This window comes from Convolutriloba macropyga, chromosome 7 (assembly GCF_964194025.1).
Source record: "Convolutriloba macropyga chromosome 7, txConMacr16.3, whole genome shotgun sequence".
In the NCBI taxonomy this organism is placed as follows: domain Eukaryota; kingdom Metazoa; phylum Xenacoelomorpha; order Acoela; family Convolutidae; genus Convolutriloba; species Convolutriloba macropyga.
The window spans coordinates 19,458,941-19,473,725 of NC_134474.1; the positions used below are offsets into that span (position 1 = coordinate 19,458,941).

Sequence of the window (14,785 nt, forward strand, 5' to 3'; positions counted from 1 at the left end):
AGGAAAAAGCAGAATTCATGAATACGAAACATTGAAACATTTTGCAAAAAAATGGTGAAAGAACTTTTAAGTCAAGACTGCATTTATGAAAAAGTGTTAACTGTTTTTTCAAAACTTAACGCCAAAAAATGAATGAATTTTTATTGAAAGGAAATTAAAGTCCCTCATGTTGCACAAAAAAACTATTTCTAGCAATTACAACCAAAATACAAACAAAAGACTGACGAAAATCGGAAAAAAACTACAAAAATCGGATTAGCATATGTACAACTTTATGAAACAAAATTACATCGAGGTAGAAAGAGGCGTTGAGTATAGGAATTATCAAAGAGAAGTTGCAATATTGACTGATTTTTGATAAAAGGACGGTTAAAAGATCCAAAAATGAAGAAAGTAATATTAAAAAAGCTAAAAATTAACTAAAAAATCAAGAATTATGTGTCAATTTTCAACTTGAAACGCATTTTCAGGCTCTGCAAAACACTGTGGCATCAATTTCCGCGGTTGACATTTTAATATAGTATCGAACAAAATTTATTTCTACAAGAAACCAAATTAAATGCAAAAAAATTGGTCCACTTAGACGAAAAAACGGCTAAAAACGGATATCTATATGTGCAATTCAGTCAAAAACTACTTTTCAAAGTCAAAAAGTCATTCACTAAACGCAGCGCATGATCAAAAAAATTCTCTCGCTTAGCGAAAATCTGTTCACCAAGACAGCTTTTCTCACTTTCGCTTTTAGGTCAAAATGCCGCGTGAACAAATCTACTTCCTGTAAAAAAAAACATAGCAGGACAAGTCCTGACGTACAATTCAAAGAATTTTCATTGACTAAACAGAAAAACCAGACCTAGAATGGACTAAGAGTGACTTGAGAAAACCATTTTTAAAAAATTCTGATAAAAAAATAAGAAAAAAAAACAGAAAATCGATGTGAAAATGCCGCATGTGAACAAAAAAACCACTAACGAGAAAAGAAAATTTAATTCACACAAAAAACTAGGCCTAGAATGAGCTTTGAATGGATTGGAAAAACCATTTAGAAAAAAAAAATCCGATCCAAAAAATCGAAAAAAACAGTAAAAATCAGAGTGAAATTGCCGCATGTGAACAAAAAACCACTACCGAGAAACCGAATTTTTGTTCAAACACCATTTTCTCACTCTACTTTAAAATTAAAGCGAAAAAAATTCACGCCGCAAAACCACTCGCTTTTTCGCTCCATTTCCTGTTTCGGCGTGACCAAAATCACTACTCCAATTTGACTTCAAAAATCATGAAAATGTGTGAACAGATCTTAAAAAAAAAAAAGACAGCGCCCCAATACAATTCAAATTCTTTGAATTGTAAAAATTCTTTGAATTGTAAAAAAACCGAGAGAAAGCCAATACTCCTCTTCGAGTCGTAAAAAAAACCAAGAGCACCGCAATATAGCTACGCTCAGCTTACAGCTTCGCAGCTATAAAAAAAGAACAAAAGTTAATTAACTTACTTTTCGCCCGTTTGTACATCCCGCAGGGCAATATAGTCACAGAACCAGCTCTGTTTGGATCCCACTCCAGAGTTGTCGTGCCAAAACCTCACGCTCTGCAGACGACCCAGGGACCTATTAAAACAAGGGAGCTATGCAACTCTCTATATTAAATGCTGAGCTTTCGATCTGTTTAGTCTGCTTAGTTTCATTAAACAGTCGGCCTCTTCCAAATATCGAAAAATATATATCGTTCCAACTCGTTTCATTTGGAGGCATCAAACTGTTTCAGGTGTTTACGGAGGCATTTGTTAATGTGCTATATCTTCCGCACCAATCTAAAATTGTTCTGTTGCTACCATCAATGTGAATAACAGGCGAAAGGATCAATTTCGAAAAAAATACTGAAATGACGAACGAACAATATACCATGCTTAAACTCTTATTTTCGTAAATCGCATACATAATCTTGGTCGTTTCGGATGTTTTATTATGAATGACAACGATAATATTCATAAGTAATTTAGGAGTTCTTTTCTCGACTGATCAGAATTAGCCCTCACCGAGGAGTGGAGAGAAGAAAGAGGTCTTTCGAATCTCTCTTGAGGATTTCCCTATAGGGATCTTCTAACACGTGGATCCTGGATCTTCCCAAGTCTCCCACAATGTAGAAGTAGATACGACTGGTGGTTCCAGCCCCCTTGATCATGCCTGTTTGCACTGCCAACTCGTACATGTAGAAGTCAGCTGGGTCGTTGTCAGGAAGTGGGGTGAAGCCGAGCTTAAAAACAATAGATCTCTCAGTGATAGCAAAGTTGTCAGGAATAAATACATACTTTAAGACAATTTCAGAAGAAAAAAAAGTTTAACGTAAAATTATCTTTCAAAGAAAAACCAAAATTGTCAACGGAAAATCTCGCGTGAACCTTATTGTCATTCTTTATTCTGATCAAAACTGCTCATTAGGTGACGCAAGTTGATTCCTTCAAAGTCGAATAAAACTATAAGAGCATGCAGGCTGAGGGGTCTAAGACTGTTGGGCTATGGGTTTTCGCAAGCGGAATAAAAAGCGTCTTTAACTAAGTAGAAAACTTAATTTCTCAAAATGAGAGAATAACAAGAATGATATTTTACAGTAGAATTTAGAGAATTACAGGAAAGATCTGATTATTAGATCACGATGGTGATTTGATTTTTGGGGATGAAAAAAAGCTCAAAAATCAGCTGTATATGTACCCGTTATTAGTGCGAGAAAGTCAAGATACAAAACTAATCTTAACACCATGATTTACAGTGGGGGTCGCAAGGGTTACCCAATATGGTTTGCTTCTGCAAACTTCCCAGAAATCAGTCGCAGGGGTACCATAGATGGTATGCATTTACACTTTTCTAAGAATTCGTTCACATTTCTGGTGGTATCATAATCATTCAATACATGCTGGGAAGATTTTACATCAAATAATCTCACTCTAATATTAGTTATCTGGATTCACCAATTTGAAACGAATATTGATTCCAAGCACCCTTTCTTGACAATTCATTTATATAAGTTCTCTGATCGAAATCAATTTGCTTTGTCTTTCTAATTGGGTAAGTTAAATTTCTTTCTAATTCTCACTAAGTTTAAGACTATAGTTTGATCAATATTCTAACACCCCACTCAGACTTGAGCTGATTGCGTAGATTCTGTTCCCATCAAAACAGTTCTGAATGTTTACACCTTTGATACGGGTGGAAGATTTCGTGAAGGTGTCGGCTGCCATTTTTTGTAAGTAGGATTGTAATGAATTGAAATAGTCCCGTCGTTCGTTTTGTCCCGAATGAAGTGAATTTTTGTCTCAATGTGTTTGCTCCTCTTGTGCATGACTGGGTTCTGGCACAATTTAAAAAAACTGTGGTTGTCCTCTCCAATTGCTATTGGATGTTTCTGTTGGATGCCAAAATCCTCCAGAAGTTGCTTCAGATAAAATGCTTCTTGAACTGCTGCTGCCATGCCCAGATATTCTGCTTCTGATGAAGAAAGCGCAACTGCGGCCTGCTTCTTGACACCCCAGCTGAGTGCTGCGCCACGTTGAGCTTGTAATAGTCCGTCGTTGATTTTCTGTCGTTCACGTCACCAGACCAGTCTGCATCACTTTCCCCCACTAATCCATAACTAGCTTCTTTTGTGTAAGTAAATTTAAAATCTTTTGAACCTTGAAGATATCGCAGAAGACTTTTCCGCACATCCAGTGTTGAATGGTAGGTGCATTCATGTGAACATGATATCTGGCCCCGTCTGTTTGGTCAGATACAGAAGTGATCCAACCAAGCTTCTGTAGATCCTCTCGTCCACTTCTTCGTCTCCGTTCTGTGCTGTCTGAAATTTCAAATTCAAATCAGCTGGAAATCTTGAGGGTTTGCATTGATCCATTTGAAACAACTCAAGCATTGTTTCTATGTAGCGTCCTTGATCGACTGTGGCTTTGCCCTCTTTTCGTATGATTTTTAGACCCAGAAACCAGTGTATACTCCCTCTGTCTTCCATGCGAAATGTTGCCCTCTGTCTCTGCTCTTGCGAACAAGCAATGGTCATTCCTGCTTCTGGTGAACCCCTGTCTTAGTAGGAAGTTTGCCAGTTCCTTATACTAGTTGTTAGCTGCCTGTTTCAAACCATAAATTGATTTATTAAATCGGCATACTAACTTCTCTCCATCTGATCCTTGTTTTAAAAACTCCTGTCTCTGTTTCATATATACTTCTTCCTCTATTGGTGAGTGCAGGAAAGCCGTCTTGACATCAAACTGGTGCATCACATAGCCCTGCTTCGCTGATAGTTGAAGTAGAATCCTGAATGTCTCTGGCTTACAGGTAGGCGCAAAAGTCTCAAAGTAGTCCAGTTCTTCAGCCTGTTTGAAGTCTTTTGCCACAAAGCGTTTTTTGTATTTGTCAACTTAACCACTGGGTCCCAATTTCACTTTGTAGACCCATTAGCCCGGTTTTACGTCCCTGTCTGTGGGTGGTCTCACTAGGTTCTAAGTCTCTTGGTCTTGGAGTGCCTTGACCTTGTCCTTCATTGCCCAGTGGCACTGGTCCCAATCGTCACAATGCTTGGCTTTGTAGACTGTTTTGGGTTCCACATAGTCGCCCTCAGCCACAGCAAGATGTATCCTGACTTCTCCAAAAAATTGCGGAACATTCTTTATTCGTGTCCCTCGTCTGGGCTCTGCCCTGTCCGCTTGCTCCAGTGCCTCTTCAAAGAAACCAACTGTCTCTGACTGTGAGAAGTCCTCCGTTTCACTGTCTTCCAGTGACTCCGAGTCTCTGAGACTCTCACTTGTTGAAGTAGATTCTTCATCCAGTGCTGCTTCCTCAACATCTCAGGCATCTCGTCTCAGTGTCGTTTCTTGAGTGTTAACGCTCTGTGCGTCATGCCGCTCCTCCTTTATTGCAGTAGATGTGCCCTGCTCCTCTTTGCTGCCATAGTCTTGATGACCATCATCTGGGTGCCATCGTCTTGATGACACCTCATCTAGTAAGTCGGGCGTCACTGTGTTGTCAGGGATTGAGCCCACTTCGGACTCCTTGATGATCAGATCTCAAACTGCTGTAACCTTGTGTGTATTGGCTACGTACACCAGGTATCCGCTGTCTCCTTGAGTGTAACCACAAACATTTCTTCCAGTGCCTTGGGTTCAACCTTGCTGACATCTCTGTCCCGCTTCCTCATGAAGACTGTGCAACCAAAAACAGATATTTTACTATTTCAAAGCTTAGGTTTTATATCTCGCATCAACGCTGCTGGGCATTTTTCTTCTCCTCGTCTCACAACCAAGTTCCCGATCCTTGTTTCGTGGAGAATTGCTGCTCCCCACATTATCTTAGGAAGACTCAAGTCAATGAGCAAGCATCATGCCATCTGCAGCAGTGACCTGCTGCACCTCTCAGCTAACCCATTCTGTTGTGCTGTTTCTGGTATGGTAGTCTCCTGTAGAATGCCTGAATCTAAACAGTACATCTTGAACTGCTCTGAGAGAAACTCCTTCGCATTGTCTTGTCTCAACTTCTTGGGCGTCCCCACACTGAGAACAAACATCTTCATGCTGGCCAGTGCTTCACTCTTTGCCTTAAGCAAGTCCACAAACACAAACTTTGTGTACTGGTCTGCAAGCACAATGCAAAACCGGAACCCTGACAGTGACTCTACTCTGAAAAACTCCATCACGACTGTGAACACCCTCTCCAGTTTCTCTTCTGTTTGGGTCTCTGCCACTCTTGGTACTGTAGTCCTTGTGATCTTGGCAAATGCGCACACATTGCATTCATCATCGAGTTCCCGCACTGTCTCTTGTGCATTCCTGACCACATCCGCTTGATTCAAATGAGCCAATTGTCTGTGGCACTTCCTTGAACTGTCAACTTTCACGCTGTTGGAACTCATCTTGAACTCTATAACGCTGCAGGGTAAGTAAAAGATTTTTTTTTTGTTGTTAGTTTTACCCGAGTTCCTTTCTGGAGTTTCATGCAGCTATTTCCTTTCTCGATTGTGAAGCTATGTCCCCACTCCGTGCATCTGATAAGAGGTTTGAAGAACAAGCCGGCACATACAAAACATTTTTGAGTTCGCTGTGGAACTCCCCTTTGTTTAAGGTAAAGCTGATCGTCACACAGCCTCTGCCCACCACTCTGGAAGCCTCTCCGTTGGGATTTCTGACCACTATTTGAGTGGGCATAAAGTCCAGGGCCGCATCGATGTTCGTCACTATGTGATCTTTACAACCATTGTCCACTAACATGCCTGCTTTCTTCCACTGGGTAAGAGCTGCCCAGTATTCCTTGTCTGAAGAAGCCAATGTTGGAGCCCTTGCCACTGACTCGTGTTTGCCTCTAACTCTTTGTCTCTTGCATGCCCTGTATAGGTGACCCTTTTCAACGAACTTGCTGGGTTGTGCTGTCTCCTTCCTCGTGCAGTATTTGGCAAAGTGTCCAAGGATCCCACACACAAAAACAGTTTCCTTTCTTTGGTCCCTTCTGCCAGTGCCAATGAACCAATTTGTCCCTTGCGCCTCTTTGCTGTGCTCTCATGGAAATTCTGTAGCCTTTTCCTCAACTCTGAGAAGTTCGTTGCCGGGGTAAAGCTTTCCTGTATATCAAAATTTTCATACCTCATTGGCAGACCGTTGAGGACCAAGACGTTGAAGAGCGTCTCTGAGACTGCTGTCCTCTGATGAAGAAGTTATCCAAATCCACAGAATCCTCCAGCTGCGGTCGAGCAAGATGTACCACCAAAGTCATCACTGTCGGCGTCTCCACACTCTGAAATCTCTCTTGCAAAAGCTACGAAGCCTTTTCTCTATCTCCGACGCCGTCATCTCCCACACAGTCATGTCTCATTAGCATTTTAGCATGAGGGTTGTTGCATCTAAAGTCAGTGCCAGATGGCACCACACATTGTTCTGTTTCTCCTTTATGTCCGCAACTTCCTTATCATATGCATCCTTCAGCACCTTGTGGTTCGTCTTCTCATCATTGCTCACCCGATTGGCTAGTGGTGCAAGCTCATTGGGTTGCTCCTATGTTCCAAGTAGTGATTTGTAGAGTCCCTTTGTCTGCATCATTGCCACAAATCTTGTGCTCCAGATTGGAAAGTCCTGTGCCTTTCCTGTGTAAGTCAGCAGCTTCACTGTCTGTTGATCCATCGTAGTTTGAGCAGGCAAAACGGTTGTGAAAAGAAAAGGTACTAAGGAGAAAAGGATTATGACTGTCAACAACAATCTAATTTTGTTTTAGAAATTACTTTTATGAGTTAGAAAATTGCTGGGCCCATAACCTGTTGGGTTAAGGGTTTTCGCAAGCGGAATAAAAAGCGTCTTTAACTAAGTAGAAAAATTAATTTCTCAAAATGAGAGAATAACAAGAATGATATTTTACAGTAGAATTTAGAGAATTACAGGAGAGATCTGATTATTAGATCAACATTGATGATTTGATTTTGGGGATGAAAAAAGGCTCAAAAATCAGCTGTATATGTACCCGTTATTAGTGCGAGAAAGTCAAGATACAAAACTAATCTTAACACCATGATTTACAGTGGGGGTCGCAAGGGTTACCCAATATGGTTTGCTTCTGCAAACTTCCCAGAAATCAGTCGCAGGGGGTACCATAGATGGTATGCATTTACACTTTTCTAAGAATTCGTTCACATTTCTGGTGGTATCATAATCATTCAATACATGCTGGGAAGATTTTACATCAAATAATCTCACTCTAATATTAGTTATCTGGATTCACCAATTTGAAACGAATATTGATTCCAAGCACCCTTTCTTGACAACTCATTTATATAAATTCCCTGATCAAAATCAATTTGCTTTTGTCTTTCTAATCTGGTAAGTTAAACTTTCTTCCTATTTTTCACTCAGTTTAAAATTATAGTTTGATCAGTATTCTAAAAATGACAATTGATCAAAGAATAGTAAATGAAAGTGAAAATTTAGGACAATAAAAACGAAGGCCTGATTTATAGTTATACGTAAAAACGGCCAATTATAATATAACTATATCGTAACATTGGAAATGATATCATGTTTTGTAAAGATGGATTCATATGAAGTCCCAGGGCATATGCTAAAGCATTATTATTGCCCACAAGATCTAAGCCTAAAGCACTGTGAGTCAAAACAGAGCATGTTTTCGTTATAAAGCGCCGCAGCCTGGCATGATTTGAAACGAGTCAGAAGAAGAAAACGCTTTTGAATAATTAATAATTGCTCTTGAACGTACTTCATAGCAATTTTTCTAAACATGTGTGTCTTTCTACGACTCGAAGAGGAGTATTGAGATTCTACAGGTTTTCTTTTAATTCAAAGTTAATAGTCTGTAATTCAAAGTGAAGAGGTCAATTTGAGAAAATTTGATCCCATTTAACTACCTACCCCGCCCCCCAAAAAAAACTACCCCCCCCCACCAACCCCAACTTACCTACCCCCCCCCTCGTACCTACCTACCCCCCCCCCGCCCCCACGTACCTCCCCCCTGTACCTCCCTCCCCCCCCTCCAACGTACCTACCCCCAACCCCAACGTGCCTACCCCCCCCCCCCTCGTACCTACCTACCCCCCCCCCTTGTAACTATCTAACCACCCGCGACGTACCTACCCCCCAACCCACCTACCTACACCCCCCACCACCACCTACCTGCCCCCACCTACCAACCCCCCCCCCCCCCACCACCACCACCAGCACCTACCCACACCCCTGAACTGAAAAAATGTAAAAATTTTAACGCTTTTTATGTTATATTGGTCTACTATTTTTGTTACTTCTAGTGTTTTTTTTCGATATTCTGATTTTGCCCAAGTTAGGGTAGAGATTATTTTGCACTACGATTCGATTCGTTTCCGGTATTCTACCGGCTATGTTTTTTTGCAAAGTTTTCGCTCGACGATTATGAGTTTTCTAGTGACTATTACGCCCTTGACTTTTTGCGTTTCGCGTGATCTAAAATTCTCTCTCAATCACAATTTCAAGCAGTTGAACTCAATTGGCAGCAATTTAATACTAAAAGTCAAATAAAAAGTGCGCCGAAATTGGTATCATTTTTTCCTTTAAATCTTAATAGTGGTATATGTTAACCTCTAATGTGGTTATTTGAAGCCCACTATTGAACTTCTTAGTCCCATTTAGGTCCCCCCCCGACTGAAGCAGGCTGCAATTGATTAGAGCTACAACTAGTCGTTCCAGAGCAATTCTTCCGACGTTTAGTCGGTTATGTTTAATAACAATTAATTTAACAACTCCTTCGTTAAATTATAAGCTCCTTACCCTAAAGAGTATTTGATTGCGTAAATATATAGGTAAAATAATAATAAATTTGATAAAAGTTCAAGTTTTGTGAATTAGGTTTTTTTTAATTTTTTGTTTGGAAAAATAAATTCAATTTTTTAATCAAAATTTGATGAAAAGTTTAACTAGTTGCAAAACTGGTTAACCACAATTACACTCATCGATAATTATTTCACTGTTTTTATTATAATCATTTCAATAAAGTTTGTGGTAACTTACTTCAATGTGGCTCTCCTAGACGTCACTGTGAAGTTTTACAAATTTATATATGGCTTCATTTTTCGGATATATTCAGTTTTGCCACCCGCCCAGTGTTTTTACCCCCCCCCCCCCCCCCCACAGCAACTATATGTTGTTATATAGCACTATACTATGTAAAAAACAGCACGTGCGCCTGGGGGCGTAAAAGATATGAGCCCACTAAGCTGGGGGGGGGGGGGCAAAACAGAATAGATCCTATTTTTCAAACCTTAGCAATATCCTTCTTATCGTGTCGCCTGGCCCATAGCATGAGGAAGAAGTAGATGAGCCACAGCACGAACAGCACAGTGTAGGCTGGGTACATGTCTTCGAACTTGAGGCTGATCTGGGAAAAGTCTATGGCCGGGGGCCCAGGTGCCACAGTGCTGCCTGCGAATGACGTCAGATGCATGCTAATGCACTCAGTCATGAACTGGCTTGAGAGGCTGCCGACCTATCAAAATGTTCCGACATATCAAAAAGTAAAGCATAGGTAAAAATGAGACTTAAATATGTGATAATTGTTATATGGCAGTTGTTATAAGGGTACAATTGTTGCCTCTCGAACTCTCAATTTGATCAAATTATGATTGTCGAGAAATAATGACAAATAACTTTGTTGTTGGCTGTAATCGCTCGTTATTGGTGGTACTATAAGCAATTTTTAAGTACAGCGGAAAATTATGAGTGTAGAACATTGCAATCATATTACTCTTGTTTTGAGGAATTGGGAAAATTGACAGCTCTAGCATATAAAAATCACTGTTTCAGTTGACTCTACAACTGTTTTTCAAAAAACAACTTTCTGTTCTCTCCCATTACAGCCCTCCTAGCGTAGTGGTTAGATAACGCATAGCTCTCATCCTGTTTGTTCCTCCTGTTTTTGTTTTCGTTTCAGTTTTGGTTGCCTGCGTAGACTATATAGCAAGTCGCATAAAGTTGCAACGCAAGCAAACGTTTCAAAAACTGCCAGCATGCAAATGAACAGCGAGGTACTGATCTCTCATTTGATAGTGTTGCAACTTTATCGGACAAACTACAATAGCGAGACACTGAATCAAACCATGTAGTGATGCCTAAAGAAGTTATTTCAATGGGCCTGCTGTACTTTCTTGCTATCTATGTAAAGACCGTACATGATTCGTTGTTGCCACAAAAAATTTTGCCTGTTATTCTTTATCATAAGTTCAACAACACATGGCTCCTAGCATTCATTCAGAGAACTTATATCACCACTTAGGATTTACTGGACTCCTGCACTTTGGATTTGCTAGAAGAATGGGTTTGCTCCAGAATCTACATATAAAAATTATCTTTGTTGTTGGAAAGTTGTCTTCTTCTCGTTGTTAGAAACTTTTTGCAACTCTGTACTTTCTTTTGTTAAGTTAATTTGGGCAGATCGATATCTTTTGATAGAGATAAAAATGTGTTACCATTGAAAAGCTCTTGAAAACGGAATAGATTTTTGAAGAGACTTTTAAACAAATTACATATCTCGATGAAAAAACGAGGTTTGACGTACGAAAATTTTTCATACAAGTGACCTATTTCGGTATAGGCTTATGGGCATAGAATTTTTTGGAGTATACCTAGTGATAAATATACTCTGAGCTTATATAAACGCGATTAGAGTGAAGAGAACATTATCTGTAATTTTAGGCTAAAATGTTACAAAGTTCGAATAAAAAAGTGGAAATAAGTTTCATAATATAAACAAACATAGCTTTTAAATAGAAAAATTAATGTCAAAAAGAGTAATTTTAATGCAGTGAAAAGTAGTCTACAGTTACATTAGTTTTCTAATTGTGATACTGGACACATAATCCTGAGAGAATTTAGATCGGATAAATAGAGCAGTTTTTGTAACAAATTCAATTATTTTGTAAACTAAGCGAAAAATTCCGCAAAAATTGAATTAAATTGTCTATAATAAAAAAAAATTATCTCGACAATCGATACATAAACGTAAAACGCCACGGAATTATCTCCTTTTACTTGAAACGCAATGATTGAAACAATCGGCGCAGATGCTGTTAGTTCACATGACCCCAAAATAAGTATAGCTGAGAATACTTTCAATTGAACAACAAGACCCAAGCAAAATGAAGTTGAACGTTAAGAGTTGAGAAAAATTTAGAACCAAAAATAGTCGAGATAAAATTAGTAATTTCATCGTGGATACTTTCTGTTAAAATTTTAACAACTAATATTTTATGTAAAAAATTACAGATCAGGTTAACTAAAAAAGCAACGCAATTTTTATTTGTAATTGTGAATTGAGAGAATAAAAACTTTTTGCTGTCCCACAAGTGAACTTCAAATTATTACTCAGTGTGCCTGTCTCCTCTTTTCTCCTTCCCCTTTGTAGAAAACTGTTCGTTAACAGGTTGTAAGAGTTCCTATGCGATGCAAAGCTGGTGCCCAATCACTCTGTTCATATTCAAAAAACTAAATTTTCTGTATGGTGTTTGTTTCAGAACCGAAAGTGCTACTTTAAACAAGTTTTATTATTATTGATTACATTATTTTTGTTTCCTGTACATGGGCAAAGAGAAAATTCTTTTCAATGCTCGAAATCTTGCTTTGGTTAACTATTTTCTGAAAAACATTCTATCAAAAAAAGCTGCCTGCGTTTTTTGAAAACTCTCAGATAAAGTAGCGAAATACATACTCTCTCTATCCCCATTTTCAGCTTTTTTGCAATATGGCAAATAATATTCAGGTTAAAATCAGTTAGTCAGCTTTGGAATTATTGTTCCGACCCCTCTTGAGGGGGGAGGAACTCTATACTCAAATGGGTTTTTTTTTGTTCAGTCAATTTTCGCCGATCGATATATTCATCGTAGAGAGTTGAGACTGGTATCATTAGAAAGCTCATCCGGCGTAAAATATGGAATTGAAAAGATTTTTTTAATTTTCGTTTTCTACAGGGAGTTATCGAGGTTTAAACTTCTGAGAAAAGTAGAGTGAATTCACGTTGTTTTTATTCACATTTTCCGAAATTTTTGCATAAATTTTCGTCATGTTTGCTAAAATTTGTTGAAAATAGTGTCTTTGATTTTATTTTTAAAGACAAACAAGCTTTGTTGATTTTTCTGATGTAAGTTTTTTTGGTCAAAAAGTCAAAAACTCTGGATAAATATTTCAAAATTCAGCATTTTTCATCAAAAACAGCACGAAATAAGCTACTTTAGTCCACTTTGATTAAATTTGCGGGCAGTACAACCCCAAACAACACTAATGCAGTCTTTTTAGATTCAGAAGGGAGCTATTCCTACTTCAACTTCCGCTGAGAGTGCTCTGTAAATAAAACTCTGCCGTTTTTTGCTAACTTTACACGTTGATTATCAAAAGTGCAGAATTTATTTTTGAGTTTTCAACTAACAAATTGTCTATATCTACAACATTCGAAAAATCAGTTGTTCCTAACGTACCATAAGCATTAGCAGGGCTAGTTTTGGGCCAATCTTGGACTGTTACAATCCAAAAAGAATTCGGATTGTAATCAGTCGGTCTTTTTTTGGAAAAAATACCTTTTCTTTTTCATAATAAAGAACAGAACATATCAAATCAAAGCTCAGGAGTGATAGGTCCAATTGGCTTCCTAAGAAGCTCTAAGCTAATGAATTTAGTTTTTTACTTGAAAGTTTATGACCGTTTCGGCTTTTAAAAATAATTGATTTTAAAATAAATAATGGCTTAATGAACTTTTCCTCTAACTTTTTCTTCATTTGGTCAACTTGTAGTTTAGTGTCAGCAAAGAAAGAATGCTTTTCATTCTAATGACTTAAAAATTAGTCTCGATTGCGTTGTAAGCCGAAAGTTATTGTTTTCTGGCCTTGATACTACTAGGTTTCAGATTGTTTTTTTGTTTTAAGATATTTTCACGTTTTCTAGTCACATTGTCTCATTATTGACAGTTCTCAGATCACATTATTAGCGTTCAAAATGAAGCACAATTAAACTTATTTAAATCCTAAAAGACATAGATTCTCGTTTTAACGGCCTCGACACTTCTTTCTTGAAGAAATTAATTGAATTTTTTTAATTTTGTCTTTTTTAATGTCTTTTTTACTTTATCTTTTCGGTCGTATAAAATTTCCTTTAAAGTGATAGGTTTCACCGGTTGTTCATGGAAGAATAGATGAGATGGTATTCTGATACAAGTAGATAGCTGATGGCTTTCATGACCTTGAAAAGAATCGTTTTCCAAAACTAAAGAAAAAAACTTTTTAACTTCGCAAGTTTGTTCTTTTGTTTTTCTTTTTGTTACCTAATCTCGTTAATTTCAGGCCAAATATGACGTGATAGGTGTAAAGGGATGGTTGTCAGAAAGGATTGATGTCCCAAAATCTGTTTTTTTTTAAAGAATGTGTTATGACCTTACTGACCTCGACACCGATTTTTCACAAAAAAATCTAAATTAATTTGTTTTTGTCATATTTGACGTTCATTTTGTAGACGCAATACATATTCGGGATATTTGCAGGTCTCAAAGGCTTCCTTTGGATGAATTAACGAACCTTTTTTAATATTTCATTTTGTAATTAATGTCTTTCATGACTTTGGATATAATTTTGTTTCGAAAAAAACCAAAACTATTCCTTTTGCCCTTTTCTCTTTTCTGTCTTCGTGTTACCTAGTCTCGCTAATAAATGGCAACAAACTACATTATCGGAGTTTGCAGAACGCGCAATCGAAAATATTTTGAGGGCCAAAATATGGCTTGACGGTTTTGACAGCGTTTTCTGGCAAGATTCAATTGAATTTCTGTTGTTTTTTGTTGTTCTTTTTAGCGGCTTAGAAAAATGAATACGGACAGGTCCTAATGCCCTTCTATAGAAGCATTAGTAATCGTAAACCTTTGGAATATTTTACTTGATTTCTAATGGTTTTCATTTCTTTGAAGTTAATTTTTTAAAAAAAATAAGCGAATTTTCTAACTTAACTTTTTTGTTCTTTTTTGTCTAATTGTTACCAAACCTTTTTATGGACTAGTCCATATCTTTTCTGGTGATTTATATGTTATTTTGTTTAGTTTTAGGTTTTTCTGAGGGTTTGTTGACTTTGTTGTTAAATTTTGTTTTTTAAAACGGACATACACTTTTTGATGTAATTAATGTTTGTTGTTGTTGTTTGATTTTGCTTTTTGTCTTCACTGGCTTTCTTAATATTTGCATATCACAGCAATCTAATGCTTCAATTTTTACTCCACTGAGTTATTTGCTTTGGAGGCTATCTTATCGTT

At 37.8% G+C, this 14,785-nt stretch overlaps 1 protein-coding gene across 1 annotated transcript in view; it reads right to left on the minus strand.

Annotated features, from left to right (window-relative positions):
* Positions 1-14,785, minus strand: part of LOC142342678 (uncharacterized) — a 221,277-nt gene that overhangs the window by 60,727 nt on the left and 145,765 nt on the right. The window contains exons 46-48 of the mRNA XM_075394163.1: positions 9,767-9,991; positions 2,038-2,255; positions 1,496-1,609 (exon numbers count right to left, since the gene is read on the minus strand). Coding sequence (XP_075250278.1) covers positions 1,496-1,609; positions 2,038-2,255; positions 9,767-9,991 — 557 coding nt within the window. The remainder of the gene's footprint in view (positions 1-1,495; positions 1,610-2,037; positions 2,256-9,766; positions 9,992-14,785) is intronic.